The 24726-nt window shown below is 42.8% G+C and overlaps 1 protein-coding gene across 7 annotated transcripts in view; it reads left to right on the top strand.

The window, feature by feature from the left end:
- PWWP3A (PWWP domain containing 3A, DNA repair factor) overlaps positions 1-24726 on the top strand; it is a 100477-nt gene that overhangs the window by 29649 nt on the left and 46102 nt on the right. For 4 of the 7 annotated variants that reach the window (XM_040323611.1, XM_040323629.1, XM_040323639.1 and 1 more), the window contains 5 exons: positions 2891-2961; positions 7470-8189; positions 22906-23025; positions 23490-23560; positions 23667-23752. In XM_040323611.1, coding sequence (XP_040179545.1) covers positions 2891-2961; positions 7470-8189; positions 22906-23025; positions 23490-23560; positions 23667-23752 — 1068 coding nt within the window. Of the gene's footprint in view, positions 1-2890; positions 2962-7469; positions 8190-22905; positions 23026-23489; positions 23561-23666; positions 23753-24726 lie in introns of those variants that run through there. The other 3 variants (XM_040323649.1, XM_040323667.1, XM_040323658.1) reach the window with 3 other exon arrangements.

Here is a 24726-nt window from a genome sequence, read left to right as displayed (position 1 = left end):
CACAGCACATCAGGACAGGACACATGGCACATCAGGGTACTGGGCACATGAAACAGCACATCAGGGTACAAAGCCCAGCACATCAGGGTACCCCATGTACCCTGATGTGCTGGGCTTTGTACCCTGATGTGCTGTTTCATGTGCCCTGTACCCTGATGTGCTGGGCTTTGTACCCTGATGTGCTGTTTCATGTGCCCTGTACCCTGATGTGCCATGTGCCCTGTCCTTATGTGCTGTGCCCCATGTGCCCTGATGTGCTCTCATGTGCCCCATGTTCCCTAATTGTGCTCTCATGTGCCCCATGGCACATCAGGGCACAATCGGAGCACATGGGGCATATCAGGGCACATGGGGCACATATGATCACAACGGGGCACAATCAGGGCACATGGGGCACAATCAGGGAACATAGGGCACATGGGGCACAGCACATCAGGAAAGGGCACATGGCACATCAGGGCACAGGGTTCCCTGATGTACAGAGCCCAGCACATGAGGATACATGAGGCACATATGGCACATTGGGGCACATGAGGGTACATGGGGCACATCAGGGCACAGGTCAGCATTTACTTGTTGTTTTCTTCAAAGGCAGAGTAGCGCAGGAAGCATCTGTCATAAGTTCACTTGTCTCATGTCACACTGCTACTCCCCGACAGCCCCGCCCCCTCTCTTCTCATCCATCTCAGATGATGTCACAAGCAAATGGGGATGGACGAGAAGAGAGGAGGGGCCACCGGGGAGTAGCAGTGTGACATGAGAGACAAGTGAACTTATGACAGACGCTTCCTGCGCTACTCTTCATGCACCTCGATCTACACTTCCGCGGCACCCGCCCTGCCCGCGGGCCATTTAAAATCGGTCCGCGGGCCGCAAATGGCCCGTGGGCCGGTACTTTGAGACCCCTGCAATAAAGCCTTCTCTTGCAGGCATGCAGTCTCAACAGTGCTATGGCCATAACCCAGTGATCGACAAATCCCGGGCGCCAGGTCGCCATGGCGACTAGAAATAGTGTCCTGGCGACTTGGCTTGGAAGGTGGGCAAAAAAAAAAGTTTTTTTTTTTTGTGAGCTGGTGCCATCTGGTGGTGAGCCGTTGGTATTACAAGTTATTACCACCAGATTTGTCATTTTTCACTATTTTCACTGCCATCTTCTTCCCTCTAATTAGAACCCCCAAACATTATATATATTTTTTATCCTAACACCCTAGAGAATAAAATGGCGATCGTTGCAATACTTTCTGTCACGCCGTATTTGCGCAGCGGTCTTACAAGCGCACTTTTTTGGGAAAAAATTACACTTTTTTAAATTAAAATAAGACAACAGTAAAGTTATCCCCATTTTTTTTAATATTATGAAAGATAATGTTACGCTGAGTAAATTCATACCCAACATGTCACGCTTCAAAATTGTGTTTGAACACCGTTTACATATGCGGGCGCTGCTCACGTATGTGTTCGCTTCTGCGCGCAAGCTCGTCGGGACGGGGTGCGTTTTCTGTCTCCTAACTTTTCTAGCTGGCTCCTAGATTCCAAGCAAATTTGTCAACCCCTGCCCATAACCTTGAATAAGCTTGCCAGTGCAGACATCTTTACACAGCAGCACGCAAAAAAAAATAAAAAATTTGCAAGTAAACCAAAGAAATGCATAAAAGTGTGTTATAAAAGTGAATGCAGAAACTCATCCGGAATGAATCTGGAGGACGTTTTTGTGGCGTGAACTAGTCATAAAGATTCTCCAATGTATGGTAATGGAAACGGAACATGGCCTGTTCCCTGTCACCCATGACCCATTCTCCTGAAAATATCCAAAAGGGTAAGAAATCTAAAATTTTTTTTTTAGGTATGCTATGTAAATAGGAACACATAACAAAATACAGTATGGTTTTCTCAAATCTGACTGCAAAAGTGAAAATACGCTTTAACCACCTCAATCCTGGACACTTTCACCCCCTTCCTGCCCAGGCCAATTTTCAGCTTTCACTGCTCTCCCACTTTGACAATTAACTGTGTACCCAAAATTTAATTTATTTATTTATTTTCAGACTGATCGAGCTTTCCTTTGGTTTGTTCATCACTTGCTTTTTTTATAATTTTTATATATAATATATAAGCGAAAAAGTTACCGTAAGTTTTTTGGAGAAAATATTGCAAATAAACAGTGTTTTTTTTTTCATAACTTTAGGCCAAAGTGTATTACATTTCTTTGGTAAACATAACTCAAATCAGTGTATATTTAGTCTGTGAAAGTTAGTCTACAAACTATGGAATATATATTTGAAAATTGACCAATCCTGATGTACTAACTGCCCATTTCATTTCCTGAGGCCCCAACATGTCAGGACAGTAAATATCCCCCAATTGAACCCTTTTTGTAGAGTAGACAGTCCAATGCATTTAGTAAGAGTTTTTAGTGGTTTTAGTCATGGCTGGTGACAGTGATATCAGAGCAGCTAGCTAATGTACATGATCACCACCACCGTGGGATGATGTCACTATAGTGACACTAATAAATAAAATATTTTTTTACGATTTTTCTTTGTCACCAGCGCAATGCAGTGTTACCATAGTTGACCCTGCACTGCTCTAGGGAGGTGATTGAGTTTTTTTTTTTTTTTTTCTGTGATTGCTTATACATCCTGGATCGCTGTGATTGGTAACATAAATCACATGGTACCAGGGCAGAGCACAGCTTCCTATGACTCGGATCGGTGATGCGCTGTGTCTGGTGGACAAAGTGGTCACGGGCACAAGGCACAGTTCTGGGAGGACGAACGGGCACAGTTAATCTGTATAAACACATCTTGTAAAACTTCACGTTTAAATTATGTAAGACTACATTATCCTGTTACATTGTTCTTCTTTTCTTTTCTTTTCTTTTCCTTCACAGGACATCAGTAAAGTACAGCGATACGAAACCATTTCTGATGGTTGAACTAAAGAAAATCAGTGACGATTTAGGTGATCGTTTTACATTTTACAAGATTTCAGTTGTTTTTTTTTTTTGTCCAAATAGCAGGTCGCATCTACAGTCATTGATTGGTGTGGCTAGAGTACAGAATACATTTGATTTACATTTTTTTTTTTTTTACCTCCAGTATTTGGTTTAAAATTGGGGTGAGGAGGGCTAGGTTATAGCCTTCTGATATATTTTTGATGATTAAAGTGCATGTAAATGTACATTACTGTGTATTTTATTAAAGAGGAGCTCCAGGCTCCTTCAGAAAAAAAGTCAGCAGTTACATACTGTAGCTGCTGACTTTAAATATTAGGACACTTGCCTGTTCAGAAAAAAACGATTGTCCTCACCTGAGCCTATTTTTATTTTTTTTAATTAGCTATCGCGTGCTCCACTAATGGAAACCGGCAGTGAAGCCTTGGGACCGATTCCCTACTGCGCATGCGTGAAGTGCGCTGCACTCTGTGAATGGGCCAACTGCAGGGGAAGGAGGCCGAACTTTTGGCTATGTTCCCCGCAGCAAGCTCAGCCAGGAGTGGAAGGAGGTACCTGTCAAACCCAGCCCCCCCCCCCCCCCCAAATGTGGCAGCGGAAGGGGGGGGGGGGGAGAAGGCATGCAAGTGGAGTTTCTCCTTTTGGGTGGAGCTCTGCTTTAACCACTTCAGCCCAGGGACATCATATGACGTCTAGAGGTCGACCGATATATCGATCGGCCGATATTTGGCCGTCTTTGTGACATTGGCATCGGCCGATTTTTTGAGAAGGAATCGGCCGATTTGCGGCTAAATTCGCGGCTAAAGTGTCCTGCAGTACTGACCCCGCTCCCATCCAATTCCTCCATCTGCACAGCCACCACAGAAGGGACATGGATTTCACCGACATCGCGCCGCCAGCCGTGCCCCGCCCCCTCCCTCGGCATGCTGTATTAGGGACAGGGAGAAACAATGATTGGCTTACACTGCCGCCTGACTAATGTAACTCCCCCCAGCAGGAGATTGTTGTCAGCAATAGCTCTGTCTTCCTTCCCTGCTGAGGCGGAGCCTGCACCAAGTTCTAAACAATGATTGGCTCATCATACACTAATTCTATCTGCATGCACCTAATAGGCTAGGTGCATGCTGATAGAATTAGTGTATGATACCAGCATGTATGGAGGGTAAGTTGCCCAAATTATGTGCTACTGTGCCCCCCCCTTGCAGAATGTATTTAAACTCCTTTTAAAAGGGAATCCTGGCTGAGGCATTTAGAAAATGGATGAGGATGACTCTGGGTGTATATCAGAGTTACATTGTGGAGATCCTCTTCACAATGTAACTCTCATCCTCATTCATTTTCACAATGCACTGCAAATCAATTTATCTTCATTACAACGCAGCACCACCTACGCCTACCACCACCCATCCCTCTCCACAACGCACCACCACCACCCATCCCTCTCCACAACGCACCACCCATCCATCCCTCTCCGCAACGCACCACCCACCCATCCCTCTCCGCACCACCCATCCCTCTCCGCAACGCACCACCCATCCCTCTCCGCAACGCACCACCCATCCCTCTCCGCAACGCACCACCCATCCCTCTCCGCAACGCACCACCCATCCCTCTCCGCAACGCATTCCCACCCACCCCTCTCCGCAACGCATTCCCACCCACCCCTCTCCGCAACGCATTCCCACCCACCCCTCTCCGCAACGCATTCCCACCCACCCCTCTCCGCAACGCATTCCCACCCACCCCTCTCCGCAACGCATTCCCACCCACCCCTCTCCGCAACGCATTCCCACCCACCCCTCTCCACAACGCATCACCGCAACGCATCCCCACCCACGCCCAGCACCATCCATCCCACTCCACAATGCATCTCCACCCACCCCTCTCCACAATGCATCCCCACCCACGCCCAGCACCATCCACCCCTCTCCACAATGCATCCCCACCCACGCCCAGCACCATCCACCCCTCTCCACAATGCATCCCCACCCACGCCCAGCACCATCCACCCCTCTCCACAATGCATCCCCACCCACGCCCAGCACCATCCACCCCTCTCCACAACACATGGCTGTGGAGGATGCGGGTACAGAGAGGTGGCTGTAGAGGAGGGGGGTACAGAGAGGTGGCTTTACAGCCAGCCAGCCTCTCTGTACCCCCTCCTCCACAACCACCTCTCTGTACCCCCCCTCCTCCACAACCACCTCTCTGTACCCCCCTCCTCCACAACCACCTCTCTGTACCCCCCCTCCTTAAAATGACTAATGACTTGTATTTTTTTTATTTTTTAATAATTATGAGGTGGCATTAATGGGCTGAACTGGTAGGTACTGATGAGGTTGCACTGACAGGCTGAACTGGTGGACACTAATGAGGAGGCACTGATGGACACTGATAGGCTACACTGGTGAGCTGCATTGGTGGGCACTGATGGACACTGATAGGCTGCACTCCACCTCTCCACCCTAAACAATAACCAATAAACCTAGATTTTCTGAGACAATGAAAAAATCGGCCTAAAATATCGGCCATCGGCCGCCCCAATTTTGAAATATCGGCATCGGCCAGAGAAAAACCCATATCGGTCTACCTCTAATGACGTCCTGGACTTTGAGTGGGGATATCTGAATGATGCCTGCAGCTACATGCATCATTCAGAGATCCTCTTCTTCGGACAGCGATTCTGTGCACGGTAAGAACAATCATAGCAGCAGTTCAGCCACTTGGTCGTTCTTGCAGGTGGTGGGAGGGGACATTGCCCCCCACTCCGGTGCTTTGGCATAGAGATTCCTGGTGACCAAATGGTCCCCAGTTATCTATGACCCTCAGAGGCCCAGGCGCGACATTATGACATCACGTCCGGACCATGCCAAAGACTCGACTGGAAAGGCTGAGACAGTTCATATTTTTATTTTATTTGATTCCGGACTTTCCATCCTGGAACCTGTCACAAACTATTCCTATTACAAGGGACACTTTTATATTCCATGTAATGGGAATAAAAGTGATTATATATATATATATATATATATATATATATATATATATATATATATATATATATATATATATATATATATATATATATATATATATATATATATATATATATATATATATATATATTAATGTGAAAGTGTACAAATACAAAAATAAAGGCAAAATAAAAATTTAAAGCACCCCAGGTGCTCTTGCACAGAAGTGAACGCACACGTGGGGTATCACTGCGTGTGTTGGAGCTTGAGCAACGATTCTATACCAAGGCCTCCTCTGTAACTCTAAACTGGTAATCTGTAAAAAAATAAAAATTAAAGCGTAGCCTAAGGACATTTTTAAGTACTGGTTTGGTGCCATTCCACAAGTGGGCACAATTTTAAAGTGTGACATTCTAGGTATCCATTTACTCGGCATAACATCATCTGCATCATCATTATGCAAAAATAATTGGGCTAACTTTACTGTTTTTGTTAATTTCATGAAAAATGTAAACCATTTCATAAATTTTAAAAATGCCTGCGCAAATGCCGTGTGACGTCAAAAGTTGCAACAATTGTTTTTATTCCCTAGAGTGTGCTAATTTTATATAAAATGTTTAGGGGTTCTGAGTAATTTTCTAACAAAAAAAGATTTTTAGTAGAGTGCCAGAATAGGCTCGGTATTGAAGTGGTTAAGTTTGAAATGAGTCAACAAGTGATACTTTTTGTCCCCATCTGGTAGATTCACCGCTTTATTTGTCATGGTGACCATTGTCACAGAGATTGAAATTGAGGGGAAATGTAAATCTTTGGTCACCAGTGCAACAAGTAATAGGAAAATCCTCCAATGGGAACAGCTGTTCTTATAAAATCTATCAAAGATGGTCACTTACTGAACACTTTTTTTATATATTTTTTAAACACTTGGATCTGGTGCGACTAAGCATCTGATCTAATTGTGGCCTGCCTCCTCTGCAGAAATGGAGCAGTGCGTTTTGTGGTTTGCTACAGCAGAGATGCTTGGCTGGGGGTCCTGCTAAATTCAACCTAATCCCAACCCCAAGAATAAAAACTCCATTAATCTTCAGGTCCAACTAAATGTGTCAGTTTTGCCTTAAAAACTGTTAAGGGTATTTAATTTTTTTATATATAATAAGCATGGTATGCTTACCTGCTCTGTGCAATTGTATTGCACAGAGCAGTTAGGGACCTCCTTTTTTGGGGTCTTCTGCCAGGAGGAGCGCTATTAGCTGCTCCTCTTCTCTGTGTACCATAAGAAGCGGCTATCTATGGTGGTACCCCTGTGGGCTCGCTCCCAAGCCAGGCTGTGTCTGTCCATTATCACACATTGTGGCACCCCCACTCCCTCACTGGATTTGATGGACAGAAACAGGAGCCATTTTTTTTTATTGCATGCATTGCAGGCCTTTTGATGCACAGATGAAAAAAAAACCTGTTCTTTAATTTTTTTTTTAGGTTGCCTGACTTGTTAATATTTAATATTAATGTGTTTCTAAGGACATGTTTTTGTTTTCCTACAGACAGATCTAAAAATCTCAAAGTTACTGCTGAGGAACTAGAGTATCGAAGGGCACTCGGCACAGCAATGAACCTCTTAAAAGAGGTGTCTGCAGGTGAAAGTGCACTCTTGCAGAATGACAGAAATACAGCCACTATTGAAGCCTGCAAAGAAGCAGTAAAACACGAGGGGGGTAATGAATGCACATCTTCAAGAAAAAACCTTATGGAGAAAGAAGCCTCAGGCTCTATTATGTTAGATGGCAAAACACTCAAAAGGGACGTAAGCATGAGAATAACTAAATGCTCAATGCGTCTCAGGACACCAAATAAGCCCAAACCCACCCAGACAGAAATCGATGTTAAAAGAAAAAGGGTGGAAGACACAAGCACAGAAAAGGGCAGTTTTCGTGGTGGCAAGAAAACGCCCAAAATCGTGTCCGTTGACGGCAGTACTACAGAACAGAATTCTGAAAAAGGCAAGACCAAAAAGGCCAAACTTAAGCGCCATCTTTCTTCCACAAAGGAAATGCAGACTGTTGCGTCACCTGATCCAGAGGAAAATCCCACAAGGAATGTAAATCGGCGTACCAAATGCCTTGTTTCAAAGCCTTCAAAAACATGCAATGTACAGGTGCCCACCACCATACAGGAGTTTAGATCTGATACAGAAGAAGAAGATTCCCACAGAAAGCGTAAATACAACCAGCTACCTTTGCCAGACTTCAGCTTCACTGAGACAGGTAATACAAAGTGAATATACCATCACGTAATGCACATACAGTAATCTGGACTGATTACGGTAACCTAGAACATAACTTGCTGTAAAGAGTATGTAAACCCAACATTTCATATTCCTGCTATGCCATGTACCTGTATGAAAAAATTATCCTGTTCGCTTTGTATTGCTTCCTTTATGTGAAACCCATGGTATTCCTGCCAGTCCCTCTGACCACACTAGTCGGTAGAACAAATTGTGGTCAGTTCTCTAGATGTGCTTGGAACTCGGTGTACTGCTATTTCTCCTCCCCAGCTGTTGTGCAGCTGAGCACAGAGTGCATGTGATCACTTATGTAAAAAAAAAAAAAAAAATTAATTTTTTTTAATATCTAAACGCATGTTTTGCCTTTATGTTAAACTGGATGGGTTGTTTTACAAGGTGATCGTTTACAATCGAATAATATAAATGGTGTGCTATTCCCTGTGTTAATGTAACACAATATATTGGATGAACAAAGTGACTGAGACTGATGTGTACACAATAGTATGTGAGGTAATTGTCTTTATAAATTCAGACTGATAATAAATAGATTGGTGCACTCTGAGGTGCTCAAAACGGTATGTATAAACAATCTATGTATGGAAAAAAATGTGCCTTATGCAATAAACAATTATAATCGCACAAAGTTCATATCCATGAGCAAAGATGCTGCATGTGGAATCTTTTCGGACAGATTCCTGCATTGATCTCCTGAAAAGGACTGAAATTTTGCAAGATGTCTACTGGATTCCACTTGTAAGTGATCTCCTATGACTTGAAATATGATGTTTAATAAAAACAGGATTCGATAAACCCCGGGTGTCAGGTTGCAATTGCGACTAGAATTGGCGACCTGGGGCGGCACAGCTGGGGTATCTTGTGTCTCCGTGCGCCCTCGCGTCGGGCTGTGCCACCTGGCTTTTTGCGGCCTTCTGCAGGCCTATGCTTCCTTCTGTGATCTGGCGCCATCTTGTGGTGGCCGTTGACAAGACAAATAGCAATGCTGATGGAGCTTCCCCTGTCTATTTTCACGGACATCTCCTTCCCTCTAATTAGAACCCCCCAAACACACACACACACACATATATATATATATATATATATATATATATATATATATATATATATATATATATATATATATATATATATATATATATATATATATATAAAATTTATTCTCACACCATGGAGAATAAAATGGCGGTCGCTGCGATACTTTGTCACACCGGATTTGCGCAGCGGTCTTACAGGGGCACTTTTTTGGGAAAAAAATACACATTTTTTTTAATTAAAAAATAAGACGCCAGTAAAGTTAGCCCAATTTTTTTTATATTGTGAAAGATAATGTTTCGCAGAGTAAATTGATACCCAACATGTCACGCTTCAAAATTGCGTCCGCTCATGGAATTGCGACAAACTTTTACCCTTTAAAATCTCCATAGGCAACGTCCAAAAAAATTCTACAGGTTGCATGTTTTGAGTTACGGAGGAGGTCTAGGGCTAGAATTATTTCTCTCGCTGTAACTATCGCGGCGATACCTCATATGTGTGGTTTGAACACCGCTTTCATATGCGGGCGCTATTCACGTATGCGTCCGCTTCTGTGCACAAGCTCGGCGGGACGGGGCGCGTTCCTGGCTCCTAACATTTTTAGCTGGCATCCTAGATTCCAAGCAAATGTGTCAAGCTCTGTTAAAGTAAAGTTAGCCTCTTACCAGATATGATGGATCCCTATTACAGAGATCAGACTTGCTGTTGGACATCACTTTTTCTTTGTTTCCTCCTTCCTCCCCCTACATCCTCTAATTTTCTTCCCTTGGCTTTTCATTTGCCCTTGCATAAAAAACCTTGGGCCCGATATTTTAAAGGGGCTCCATTAGCAGATCCCTCTTGACGAGGCTGAATGTACTGTGAAATTTAATGTTGATGATTTTTTTCTTCCTCATCAGAATAATCCTCAAGAGGTCCATAACGATTATAGACCGGGGCAAAGTTACAGTCACTTTAATGTCACACTTTTTTAAATTGCACTTGCCCAAGCAATAGCAATAACCAATGTCAATTTTACTATCCATAGGAGACGCTTTAAAAGCCTTTTACAGGTTACCACTTTAGATTTACACAGGAGTCCTGGTGCTAGAAATGCTGCCCATTATCTGATGTTTGCTGTGAGACCTCACATGTGTGGGACGATTGCTGTTTGCGTGCAGAACCGACCGGCGCGGTTTACCTTTGCACAGGGGTACTTTTAAAGATATATTTTATTTTTTTGTTTTTATTTTACTTTTTGACTGTCTACGTTCCAAAATGGGTCATTTGGGGGATATCTGTCCTGTCATTTTTGGGCATTAAGAAATGAGATGGGCCGTCAGTATATTAGGATCTATCAATTTTCAGATGTATATCAGTTTGTGGACTCTGACTTTCCTACAGACCTAAATAATATGCACTGTATTTGGGTTATTTTATTACTAAAGAAATGCTGCACAATACATTTTGGTCTAAATTCATGACGAAACATTAATCATTTGCAAAATTTTATAACTGAAGCAAAACATGTGGGGAGTTTTTTTTTTATTATGTATTAACCAAAAATAAAAAAAACTGGTGATTAAATACCACCAAAGGAATGCTCTATTTGTGTGAACAAAATGCTAAAAATGTATTATGGGTACAGTGTTGTGTGACAGCGCAATTGTCATTCAAAGTGCGACAGTGCTGAAAGCTGAAAATTGGCCTGGGCAGGAAGAGGGTAAAAGTCCAGTAGCGAAGTGGTTAAAAAGGGCTTGCTATCCTTTGTACATATGCTGCCGCCTTTTGCTTAGTTAGTTCTGTTTACTGTTTGGTATTTCCTAGCCTACCTTTTTATTTATTTTTTATTCTTTCACCTTTTTCTTTCATTCTTTTTACAGTCATAATTTCTTAAAGTACATGCAAACCCTCTCCTTGTAAAATAACCCATTCAGTTTAAAATAGAAGTGAAAAGGCAAAACATTTTTTTATATAAGATATATATGTGTGTGTGTGTGTGTGTGTGTGTGTGTGTGTGTGTGTGTGTGTGTGTGTGTGTGTGTGTGTGTGTGTGTGTGTGTGTGTGTGTGTGTTTTTTTTTATTTTTATTTTTTAATTATTTATATAATCGTGCCCACCCTCTGTTACATACCCTCTGTTCTCCGCTACATAAGAAGCTCAGAATGCTTTGGGAGGAAAAACTGAAACACACTGGTCTTCCTAGTGAATGGCTGTGCAGGGGTGGCATGTCAGGACAAATCTGATTATTGGAGGAGAGCGAGCAGGCTGAGTTCCCAGCACAGCTAGAGAACTGACCACAGTGTTTTCCTCTTCTTAGTGTGGTCAGTTTTTAATAGAAAAGCAGAGGAATTGGCAGGAAGTCCACGGATTTCACACAAAGGAAGCAATACAATGAACGCAAATGCAGAAAAATGCACAGAAAAAAAGTGCTAACAGCAACACGCCAAAATGTCACTTGACTTTGCTGCATGTAGGGCATCCTATTGAAATCAATGAGCTGCGCGGGGAAAAACAAGCAAAGAATGTATGGTTCCACTTTGTTAGGTGTGAATGGTGTCTAAAAGTAATGGTATGTTTACACAAGAACAACGAGGCTCCATACACTGCGTGTTTCTGAACAAAAAATGCACACTTTGCCACACATATCGGTAACTTGCTGCAAATATACATGGCGCGTGCGTTGCCAATAAATGTTAATGCCACCCCAAGCATGGGTATCAGGGGCATGTTTGCCATGGATTTTGTCGCATGACAAACGTGCTGCAAATGCACCAAAAAGCAAGGTAAAGAAACGCGCCACACTCCACTTCTTTGGTATTTTGTCATGCATAGGGCAGTCCATTCAAGTAAATTGGCTACTCTACATGCTTGGTGTGGTCGGTTTTTAATAGGAAAGCGGAGGGACTGGCAGGAACACCAGTGATTTCACATAAAGGAAAATACACAGAGAACAGGATACTTTCTCATACAAGTACAGAAATATGAAATGTTGGGTTTACATGGTATTCAAAGCGGTATTAACCACTTCAGCCCCGGAAGAATTGGCTACTCAATTACTGGGCCAAAATTGGCATTTTTTGCGAAGCGGCACTGCGTCGCTTTAACTGACAATTGCACGGTCGTGTGATGTTGTACATGGACAAAATTTAAGTCCTTATTTCCCCACAAATAGAGCTTTCTTTTGGTGGTATTTGATCACCTCTGCGGTTTTAATTTTTTGCGCTATAAACAAAAAAGCGACAATTTTGAAAAAAAAAAAAAAACGTTTACTTTTTGCTATAGTAAATATCCAATTTTTTTTTTTTTATATATAAAAAAAGTAATTTTTTTCCTCAGTTTAAACCGATATGTATTTTTCTACATATTTTTGGTTAAAAAAATCGCAATAAGAGTATATTGATTGGTTTGCGCAAAAGTTATAGCGTCTACAAACTATGGGAAAGATGTATGGCATTTAAATGGCTTATTTTGTTGTTGTTTGGGACCATTTACAGAGCGATCAGTGCTATAAATATGCACCATGTAAATGTCACTGGCAGGGAAGGGTTTAACTGGAGGTGATCAAGGGGTTAATTGTGTTCCGTAATGTGTGTTCTAACTGTGGGGGGAAGGGGACTCACTATAGGAGATGACAGATCGTGTTTTCTACTTTGTAGAAACACGCGATCTGTCCTCTCTTCAGACAGCACAGGGAATTGTGTGTTCTCATGCGTGGCCAGCGGCGATCGCGCCTGCCGGAAACGCGCATCGGATTCCCCATTGTGCAGTGGGCACGCGCCCTCTGGTGGCTCTTCTAGGCAAAGCCGTGTTTTTATATAGGGGATTTCGGCCAGGAGAGACATTCTGCCCCAGTATATCTGCGTGAGCCGGTCGGGAAACCGGTTAAACCAAAAATGTTATTTTATGATAGTGTTTTATTAGCTATACGGTGGCTTCATCCTCCCCTCCCTCCCTCTGTTTTCACCAGGTGATCTGTCAAGTAACCTGTTTTGGAATGCCCCCACTCTCTAGATGAATGAGATCAGGGGGCACCGTAGACAACATTGTCAGTTTGGGGGTAAGGGTAGTAAATGTACTAGCAGATGTAAACACAGCCAAACTCCAGCTCACACTTTATATTAGGGGTGCAACGGATTGTCATTGATCCGTGATCCGCACGGATCAATGACTTCGGATCGGCACACACGTGATCCGTGGTGTGCCGCGGGACTGCAGAACAAAGTGGTAAAAAAACACATTGAAATTGTCTCCGCTGTTTGCACACAGCCCCGCCTGCTCCTAACCACGCTGTGATAGACAGAATGCGTGTCCAATGCGCTGATGTGTTTTGTCTATTACAACGTGGGCTTAGGAGGAGGTGGGGCTGTGTACGAGCAGGAGTGGAGACGGCGGTGAGTTCAGTTTGTCTCTGCTAGAAACCATGTGCTGCTGCCGTCCATCCGTTCCCCCCACACTTCTCCCTGCTGGCTCTGATAACCCCCCCTCCCGTCCGTCCGCCCCCCCCCCCCCTCCAGCTGCAGTCCGTTCCCCCCCCCCCCTCCAGCTGCCGTCCGTTCCGCCCCCCCCCCCCCCCCTTCCAGCTGCCTTCCGTCCGTTCGTTCCTCCTCCCCCAGCTGACGAGTCTCCTGTCCTTGCTGCAAATAGCACACAGTGAGATGGGTAAGCTATGCTCTTCCCATCTCAACTGTGAGGACTGTTTTTGGAGCTGACAGGGTTAACAAAGAGAACCTGTCACCTTCAATTGCTATGACACAGGGAATTGTTTTCTCTTGTGTAATAGCAATAAAGTTAAAAGTAAAAAAAAATAAGAAATAATTCAATTAATAAAAAAATAAGTAATTAAAAAGTAAAGAAGAAGAAAAATATTAAAAATAAGAAAATTATACAAAAATTAAAAAAGTAAAAACGACAAGCTACAAAAAAAAAAAAAAAGTGATAATGTAATAAAAAAAAAAGAAGAAACAAAAAATATTTGAACTAACCGTGCCGCTCCTGCCATCCAACTGCTATTCTCCGGGGGGGGTGGTTCGGTTGGTGGGGAGGGGGTGCATTGCAAAACCTGGCCTTGGGGTGGCAGGGAAAGGAAATCCAGCCCTGCTGGCTGCCCTCTCACTTCTTCCACCCTGGCGAGGCGGCAATTTGGGGCACAGTGAGGTGGCAATTTGGGGCACAGTGAGGCGGCAATTTGGGGCACAGGGAGGCTGCAAATTTTTTTTTTGCTGATCCGAAAAATGATCCGATCCGTGACTCCTGATCCGAGGAACGATCCGAACCGTGAGTTTTTTGATCCGTTGCACCCCTACTTTATATTAAGTTACAGCAAACAGTTTTTTTCTTTTAGGGATAAAGGTTTTATGTGAATAAATAAAAGCTTCTGCTTTGTTAAAGCGGGGGTTCACCCTAAAACAAAAAATCTTTTTTTCCACAATGCCATCCTGCATACTAGCGCGAGCTACAGTATGCTTTTATTTTATTTTTTTGCGCCGTACTCAGTTTAATCCCTTAGTTAAGTTTCAGTAGGCGTTCCTATGCAGAGGGAAACATGATTGACGGCCGGCTATGGCGCGTCACGCTTCCCGAAAATAGCCGAAATAGGACTTGGCTCTTCACGGCGCCTGCGCAGTCAGCTCCTAGTCTGTGCGCAGGCGCCGTGAAGAGCCGAGTCCTACTCCGGCTATTTTTGGGAAGCGTGACGCGCCAAAGCCGGCTGTCAATCATGTTCCGCTCTGCATAGGGACGCCTACTCCCCGCGGGGAGTCTGAAACGAAACTAAAGGATTAAAGTGCGAGTACGGCACAAAAAAATAAAATAAAGGCATACTGTAGCTCACGCTAGTATGCTGGATGGCATGGTAGAAACTTTTTTTTTCGGATGAACCTCCGCTTTAAATGGATTGTCTCATCCCTGTAAGCAAATGCGCTTTTTTTTTTTTTTTAAACCCTGCAAGACAATGGCTGTGTTGCATACTAGCACATTATGAAATACTTGCCTTAGAACAAAGCTCTCCAGTGGCATGCTGTCACTGCCAACAGGGCTTCCATCTTCCTTGTGGGTTTGAGTGCTCCGGCCATCCAACTGGCCGAGCCGCAATGGTGTCGCTCCCGCAGCACAAAGCTCTGAAGGGACAGAATGGGTATGCCGTTCCTTCAAAGCGCATACGCTGGTGACGTCACCAGCTGCATGCAGTTTAAATATTTTTTAGGCCCGAAACAACTAATCAATCGACAACTAATCGATTACAATTTACATAATCGTTTAATCGGCCAGTAACATATTGGGGTTAAAAAAACAAAAATTAGCCCTTTATAGTACAAAAAAGCAAATCGCTACTGTAAATATTACTTTCACTGTCCCACAGTAAAAAAAAATTAACCCCTTACAGTAGCGATTATTTGCTCTTTTTGTACTTTTATTTTTGTTTTTTTAACCCCATTATGTTACTAAACATCTCAGGCCTGGGTTCACACCTCTGTTTTTTGGTGCTTTTTGCAGAAACGCACTACAGTTCATTTACATGTTTTCCTATGGGACACGTTCACATCAATGATTTTTTTTTTCAGCTGCTGCGTATTTGGAAAGGGCAAGGACTTTTTAACGCAAAGCGGTGCCGTTTTGGTTCAATATATTTCAATGGAGAAGCTGCATTAAAGCATGTAATGTGTTTTTGCGGCAATTTTGTGTTTTGTAATCTGCCCAACAACAAATTGGGCCAAATTTTTTTGAAAATGATTTTTTTTTTTTTTTTTTTTTTTTTAAGGCTATTATCCGATTAATCGAAACAATAATCTGCCAACTAATGATTTATGAAAATAATCGTTAGTTGCAGCCCTAATAATTTTTAAACTGCAAGTTTAGGAGATATTCACTGTACTTACAGGTAAGCGTTATTATCGGCTTACCTGTAGGTACAAGTTGGGAAAAAAATAACTTAATACCACTTTAATATTGCTTTAAATGATTCCTCTTTATGCCTCCTATGTATACTCTGCACTCTGACTTGTCTAGGAAATGCCTGTGATTGTGGACGGTCATCCAAAACTCAGAACAATGTACACATGATAAACTGTTCTTTCTCGGATAATTTATAGGACTTTTTTACTTTTCATCATAGAATGATGGCACTGCCTGCTTTTAAAGCTGCGGTGTTTGATTTTCTGGCCCTCGGATACGAGTATTCTTCAAGTTCCCATTTGCTAATGGTGCCAATGAATCACATTTTCTGTTTCAGTCCATTGATGCTATACTATGAGCCATGTGTGTTGGGTTGTTCATGTCACTGATGAAATGGATAATGTGGAGTGAGCTGTGTGTTCTGGAGTGTAGATCTCATTGATGACATTGATAGTGGGGAGTGAGCTATTGCGCGTGCTGGAGTGTAAATTTCACTTGTGCCATGGATAATGGGGAGTTCTGCCAACATGTGAATTTTGCAACAAGGGGAAACATACTGGACTTTGTTTTATACAACAGAGAAAAATGCATACAAGGCTGAACCTCACCTCCATCTTGGGTATTCAGATCACATCTGCTATGCTAATTCCTGCATACAAACCGTTGCTTACACTTGCGAAACCAGTTCAAAAACAAATCGCTGTATGGCCAGACAATGCTACCTCAGGACTGCTTTTAGCACAGAGACTGGAACATGTTTACAACAATCATACAGACTTACAAGAGTACACTGAAACTGTGACAGTCACCAAGATTATCACATGTGCCAAGCAGAAGCCATGGATGACAGCAGAGGTTCGTGGGCTGCTAAAGACCAGAGATTAGTTATTCAGATCAGGAGATAAAGCAGCTCTCAAAACAATCTGTCTCGTGGCATCAAGAGGGCAAAACAACAATATGCTCAAAAAATCAAACCCTTTAGTGACAGCAAAGATACACAGGCCCTATGGCAAGCCATCCAGACCATCACTGACTACAAGCCCCTGCCACAGGCCAGTGACGATGACACTTCCCTCCCTGATGCACTCAACCACTTTTTTTTTGCATGGTTTGAGATGCAGGACACCTTCACAAAAACGACCTATGTCCCAAAACGATCGGGTGCTCTGCTTTTCTCCAGCCGACATAAGGAAGACCTTGTTCAGGATCAAACTGATGACATACCTGAATGTGTACTGAGAGACTGTGCTGTACAGCTGACAGATGTCCTTACAGATATCTTTAACATTTCCCTGAGCCAGGCGGTTGTCCCTACGTGTCTTAAATCCAGTGCCAAAGACACCTGTGGCCTGTTTGAATGACTATCGTCCCATAAAACTAACTCCATTAATGGTGAAGTGTTTTGAGAGGTTAGTCATGCATCACATTAAGTCCAGTCTTCCAAACACGCTGGGCCCATATCGGTTTGCATACCGTCCAAACCGCGCCACGTACGATGCAGTATCCTCTACCCTCCACTTGGCCCTTACCCACTTAGAACAGAGACTCTTATGTTAGAATGCTGATCATTGACTTTAGCTCAGCATTTAATACAGTAATTCCTCAGCAAATTATCACTCAATTGAAATAATCGCTACTGTAAGGGGTTCATTTTTTTACTGTGGACAGTGAAAGTAATATTTACAGTAGCGATTTGCTTTTTTGTACTATAAAGGGCTAATTTTAGTTGTTTTAACCCCATTATCTTACTGGCCGATTAATCGATTATGAAAATTGTATTCGATTAATTTCATAATTCGATTAGTTGTCAATTTATTGATTAGTTTCGGCCCTACTCACATCCCCTCTTTACCCTTGAATATGCACTAGATCGTTTTATAAACACTTGCTGCTACAAAGACTTTTAGACATATACAGTATATGCACAGTTGTGTAGGTCCCATAGGTTTATAAAATAAATTTGTATGTGTGTGTGTATTTGTGTGTGATATATATATATATATTTTTTGTGTGTGTGTGTATATGTATGTGTTGTACCGATACTAGTATCGGTACCGATACAGAGCATTTTCTCCCCCGATACTTCTTTTTTTTTTTTTTTAATGTGTGTGTATATACACAAATTTTTTGTTGTTGTTGTTGTTTTGTGTTTTATAATTATGTTTCATTCGTATGTAGCACCGTGGCCCTGTGATATGTGAAATTTCGTATGTCCTCACATGTAGTAGACTGACAAAGCTTGACTTGAGCTGGAATGTAGCTCTCCCTGTTGACATTTGGAAGTGAGGAGTGGGCGGTTTGTTCTGCAGTGTAGTTCTCCCTGGTGACATGGATAGTGTGGAGTAAGCGGTTTGTGTTCTGGGGTGTAGCTCTTACTAGTGGCATTGTTGGTGAGCTGTGTGCACTGGAGTGTAGATCTTGGGCAGGCCATGCACCAGGGGTCAGCAACCTTTTTCTACTTAAGGGCTGAATTCAATGTATGTGACTGCATGGAGGGTAGAATTGCACGATTCTGGCTAAAATGAGAATATATCTTTTTGCTTGGAATATATAGATTACGATTCTCGCGGCGTAACATTTTATTTTTTTCTCCTTCGTGTGAACCCATGCGATTGGATTCTGGTGCGGACCACAAAAAGGGTCCTGTGCGAGTTTGGTGTGAATGAATGTGTCAAGCGGTATGGCTGAATTCGCATCGCACAGACCTCGCATGTAATTTGCCCCGCAGTTTGGTGCGAATCACGTGCATCTTCTGACATTGCAGCAGTGAGAACCAGCCCTTAACCAGTTCCCGACCCCCGCATGTACATATACGTCCACAATATGGCACGTACAGGCACATGGGCGTACACGTACGTCCTCGCCTATTAGCGGGTGGGGGGTCCGATCGGGACCCCCCCCGCTACATGCGGAGGTCGGGTCCGCTCGGGGAGCGATCCGGGACCACGGCGCGGCTATTTGTTTATAGCCGCTCCGTCGCGATCGCTCCCCGGAGCTGAAGAACGGGGAGAGCCGTGTGTAAACACGGCTTCCCCGTCCTTCACTATGGCGGCGCATCGATCGCGTCATTCCCTTTATAGGGAAGACACGATCGATGACGTCATTCCTACAGCCACACCCCCAAACAGTTGTAAACACATACTAGGTGCACCCTAACTCCTACAGCGCCACCTGTGGTTAACTCCCAAACTGCAACTGTCATTTTCACAATAAAGAATGCAATTTAAATGCATTTTTTGCTGTGAAAATGACAATGGTCCCAAAAATGTGTCAAAATTGTCCGAAGTGTCCGCCATAATGTCGCAGTCACGAAAAAAATTGCTGATCGCCGCCATTAGTAGTAAAAAAAAAAAAATTAATAAAAATGCAATAAAACTATCCCCTATTTTGTAAACACTATAAATTTTGCGCAAACCAATCGATAAACGCTTATTGCGATTTTTTTTTTTACTAAAAATAGGTAGAAGAATACGTATCGGCCTAAACTGAGGAAAAAAAATGTTTTTATATATGTTTTTGGGGGATATTTATTACAGCAAAAAGTAAAAAATATTGCATTTTTTTAAAAATTGTCGCTCTATTTTTGTTTATAGCGCAAAAACTAAAAACCGCAGATGTGATCAAATACCACCAAAAGAAAGCTCTATTTGTGGGGGGGAAAAGGACACCAATTTTGTTTGGGAGCCACGTCGCACGACCGCGCAATTGTCTGTTAAAGCGACGCAGTCCCGAACTGTAAAAACACCTTGGGTCTTTAGGCTGCATATTGGTCCGGGGCTTAACTGGTTAAGGGGCAAATCTCAATGCTCTCTGCCAAGTCTCTGGTGTGAGCCCAGATTGCTGAGAGGGCGCCCCTTGCGGCTAAGTACACCGCACCCCTGGGGATGAGACAGGGAGTGCAGGGCCCAAAGGTGCACGGATTGCCGGTACTGCTGCTGACTGGGTAGATGCAGGCAGAAGGTAGCTGGGGTGTGCTGGAAGAGCGGACTCGGTAGCCGTGCAAGGAAGGGTTCTGGTGCGGTACCGTAGGTAAACCAACAACAGAGTCTGAAGCCAGGCCACGGGTCATACACAGGAATCGGTCCAAGGAAATTTACAGGAACAAGCCGGGTCATACACAGGAGCAGAAGATAATAGAGTAGTCAGCCAAGCTTGGGTCAAGTGCGAGGAGATAAGCAGTCACAGGAAGCTGATGATAATCCAGCAACCTGTATGCACCAGTGACAGGTTTAAATAGGCCGGGGGTGCGCCCACACAGTCACGGCGTGTGTGCGCGCCATCCACCGTGCGCGCAATGGAGCAAGTCTGGCGCTGCCATGATGGACACTGGCAGGAATGCCAATAACTTGGCTATTTCCCTGACACTCTCCTGTTCAGTTCCTGTGTTTTTAGTCTTCTGCATTTCACGTCCTGCTACTATGTAGTAAAATTGATGACTTGTGGAAATGTAGGCACTATAAATGGCAGATGACTTTCCTGAAAATGGTGTTAGATTTTTTTATGCTTCCGATTTGTCACTGCGTACTTGTAATGATCACTAGTTTTTTGATATGCAGTCTCACAAGTATTCAGATTACTAGTTTTGGAGAGTCGCCTATTTCTGGATTATTTTTCTTTGGAAATATTTTATGTGTAAGTCTGTTATGTAGATCTTCAATAAAGAGCAACCCATACGCGTTTCAGGAAGCCAAGTGGTGCTAGGTATAGCAAGATTAATGACATTTGGACAACATGTTGCTGATCTGAACTTAATAAAAACCAATTTGTCGCTGTATTGGCTATATATAGACTAATTAGTCACTGTGTTTGCTAAAGGAAATTTATGATATTTGGGCTAGATCCTAGGTCGGCAACCTGTCGATCCCGATCGACCTGTTGACCGTGAGTAGGTGACGGGTAGATCGCAGGCATGAGCTAAGCTCAATCACTAATCTAAACCTAGCTGAGCTGTGCCTTTGGGAAGCTGACAAACCCAACCACCAATCACATGTGGCGGGCAGGGAAGTCTCTGCCACCTGTGATTGGCTGTTGGCTTTGTCCGCTTCTCGACTGCTCAGCTCATTGGCTGTCTGTATTGAAAGCCTGCCTTGTGTTCCTGCTGGGCTCTGTTTTACCCACGCTGCTTCTCCCCTCACAATAGTTCTGCCAGAAACAGAGCAGTGTTTGAGGGACACTCGGCTGTACACAGCAAGGCAGAGATGTGAAAATCAGCTGTGAAGCACTGTGGAGAAATGTCAGGCAGACCGAATTTCTTTTCCTATGCAGCAGATTTTCCTTTCTGCTGACAGACGGTGAGTAACGGCAAACACAACTGTGAGTATTGTGTTCCACCTGCAGTGACAGTGGTCACACAACCATATCTCCCCAGCCGGCCCATGAGTATTCCCTGAGCTAGTGGTCATTTTATAGCTGCAGTTTTCCCTCTGGTGCTCGTTCCTCCTCCTGCTTTTCAGCAACTGGTTGCACCCTCTGATTATATAAAGCAGAAATCTGTTCACTACCACACAAAGGTTAATAGATACACCATAAAAATAAACTATTGTAGACAAATGAAAATAGTTGAATTGGTGAGTGAATAATTAAGGGACAAGGGCTTAATCTAGTCCATGGATAAGAAACCCAGATGGATCATTCACACCACAGTTCGACAAAAAGAGTTCTCAATTTTCCATGTGGACAAAAAAGGAAGAAAAGCTTGACTGCAGATGAGATAGAAATTCTGTTCATCAATAAATGAGGCGATCACCACCGCTTACCAGATCTGTTGGATCTCAAGTTATAGAGATCAGAAGGGCATGTCAAAACACAATCAGCTGGTTACGGACCAGCATCCAAGGACTCCCGTGAAGGTAAAGGTGGCCTGTCCGTACTAAGCGGAGCTCCAACCTCGGTACATCCCGCAGCAGATATGTATCAGAATACACTTCCAAAGCCGGTGGTAGTTTAGATATGGCAGAGAAAAGAAAGCTTCATGGTGCAGATCATTTAAACGTATTTACTGTAATCAATTGACAGCAAAACAAACGTCACGGTCTCCTTTCCCAGAAGAATCCTTGTAAGGGGAAATGCGTTGGTTGGAGCCATTATCCCTGACGTCACTACGCACGAGCCGGTCAGGTTATGTGCCACGGCTGTGCTTTTTAAACTTTGTTTCGCTGATGGTGTCAATTGATTCCAATAAATACTTTTTAAATCTCTTTGACACTGCATTGCTGACCACTTTAATCTGCCCTACACACTTGTGCCCCCTGTACTCAACCCTGGAAACTACTGACCACTGGATATAGTATATAGACCACTGGCCTACTATATACAAATTTTTAATGGGGGCCTTGCACTTCTTTTTATTTATTTTTTTTAAGGCCGACGCACCCCGAGATCTCCGATCGCTTCCATCTGGCTAAGGCAGATCTCCACCTCTCAAAGGTTGCCCTCCCCTGGGCTACATCATATGATTTGATGAGGCAGTTGTCTATTCTACACGTGCCTATACTATGAAAGAGTGGTCAAATACCAGCTACATAAACGTACCCTTGAGTAGAATTAATTGCAATGTCCGTTGTTCCAAATCTTGTATGAATAAATGTATGATTCATGTATTGCTCACTTGTTGGCCTGATACTGGCTTTGGAGGGGGTTGCTGAGCACATAGTCTGATTTACTGTATTTGGTTTTATGGTAATTTTTATTATTTTTATTTTTTTTGGTTTGTTTATCCTTTGAGATTATGTGCCAGTTTATTTTTATTTTAAAATGTGTGTATTTTGTTTCAGAATTATCTTCAGACTTGTCTATGGAATGTAGTTCTCCAGAATTCAAAGCTATTCCAGAGGTGTGGCCAAATGACGATACAGAGGATGATGTAGATCTTCCTGTCATTGAACTCAAGAAAGGTAGTGTTATTGCTGAACCTTTTTATATTACTAGAGAAATGATATGGTGCTATTACCTATGGCAAACTGTTGCAGACTGCAGTTGTCATTTCCTTAGACTAACCAAAATCAGCTGCTGTCAGACATTATTCTCTTATACATGTTATAACTAAATCCCATTGCAGTATTTGGATCCCACAATTCTTCTAACTTCTCATATATTTATATACTTGTGAAAGAAGTGTTTAATGCCATACATAGAATGCATACTACATCTAAAATAAGCATATACCAAACTAGCATTTTATACAAATTAAACCCAGAAAGTGAATCAATTCCCCTTTTTAAATGGTACCTTCAGTCTGTATGTATCCCATGTTTTCTTAATTTCTGCTGTCTTTTACAATGTTTTGGTAATTTTTGGCAGTGTTCCTATTCTGATGAAAAAAAAAATCCAGATTTCTGAGTGACATATTTTCTTCTAGAACCAGTCTCCTTTGAGAATGGGTCGTTTGTCTGGTGTAAATTTAAGCGATACCCTTATTGGCCATCTTTGGTAAGGCTTTAAACTATCATGCGTTCCAATACTTGTTTAGATTTGATAGTGAAAACAATTTTTCAAATTTTATAAGCGATGATGATAAATATTTTATCTATGACAGGTAAAAATTGTGCGACACAAAGAAAAGCGGGCTTCAATAATATTTGTGGAGGAGTGCCTTTCTGATCCTAACTCTCAAAAGCAAAGGTAAAGAACGATGCTATGTGAAATCTGTAATGCAAGACAAAGATGGCTATTTTTTAATTAGTTAAAAGGGAGCCTGTTATCAGCAATTTATTCATTCAGGCATGAAAATTTACTGTCGGTGTGCGACAGCAGTATACTCTTACCAAAAAACAGAAAAAAACAAAACCTTACGTAACATTTTACAGTTAGAAAGCGGTCTTGGAGCTCCAGACAATGAACCAGGTGGAGATGTTGGCATTAATCTGCTGCAGGCATAAGATTTCTCCAAATTGTCAGACTGTACATTTTATAATTTTTGGTAGCAAGCTACAAAGTGAGGGGCTACAGCAGCAGCCTGGTCATTTTTGTAAACACAGCTAAGAACTGAACCGACACCACAATTAACAGTGGTGTTAAAAATAATAGCAGTCCAACATCACTAATAACCAGATACATCGCTGTTTTTGGTATAAATTGTATTTCTACAAGGCAAATAATTTACTAGTAGGTGTAGTGATGAAGTAATGGAAAACCAAAAGACCCAGCAGTCTGTGAAAAAACAGGTGTCAAACAGGTGGCCCTTATTTAAGGATGAAGGCAGCAAAGTGTTGTACATGCTGTGTAATATTGCATTTGCAAATCTAAGTAAAATGTGTCGTTCCAGACATTGTTCAGAAGCACAGCATACTTTGATTAAAAAGTTGATTGGAGAGGGGAAAACATCTAAAGAAGTTCGGAAACTGATGCTCAGCTAAAATGATCTCAAATGCTTTAAAATGGTAACCAAAACCAGAAAGATGTGGACGAAAATGGGAAAACTACCATTTGAATGGATCGCAGAATAGCCAAAATGGCAAAGACTCCATGAATGATCAGCTCCAGAGTGATCAAAGAAGGTCTAAAGTTACCTGGGAGTACTGTAACAATTGGACACCAATGGCACATGTGAAGCCAAGCTATCTGCAAGAAGCCCCCGTAAAGTCTCATTGTTGAAA

Source organism: Rana temporaria, chromosome 1, assembly GCF_905171775.1.
Source record: "Rana temporaria chromosome 1, aRanTem1.1, whole genome shotgun sequence".
Taxonomy (NCBI): Eukaryota; Metazoa; Chordata; class Amphibia; order Anura; family Ranidae; genus Rana; species Rana temporaria.
Note: the sequence above shows the minus strand (reverse complement) of the source record. Positions and strands in the feature narration are given on the sequence as shown.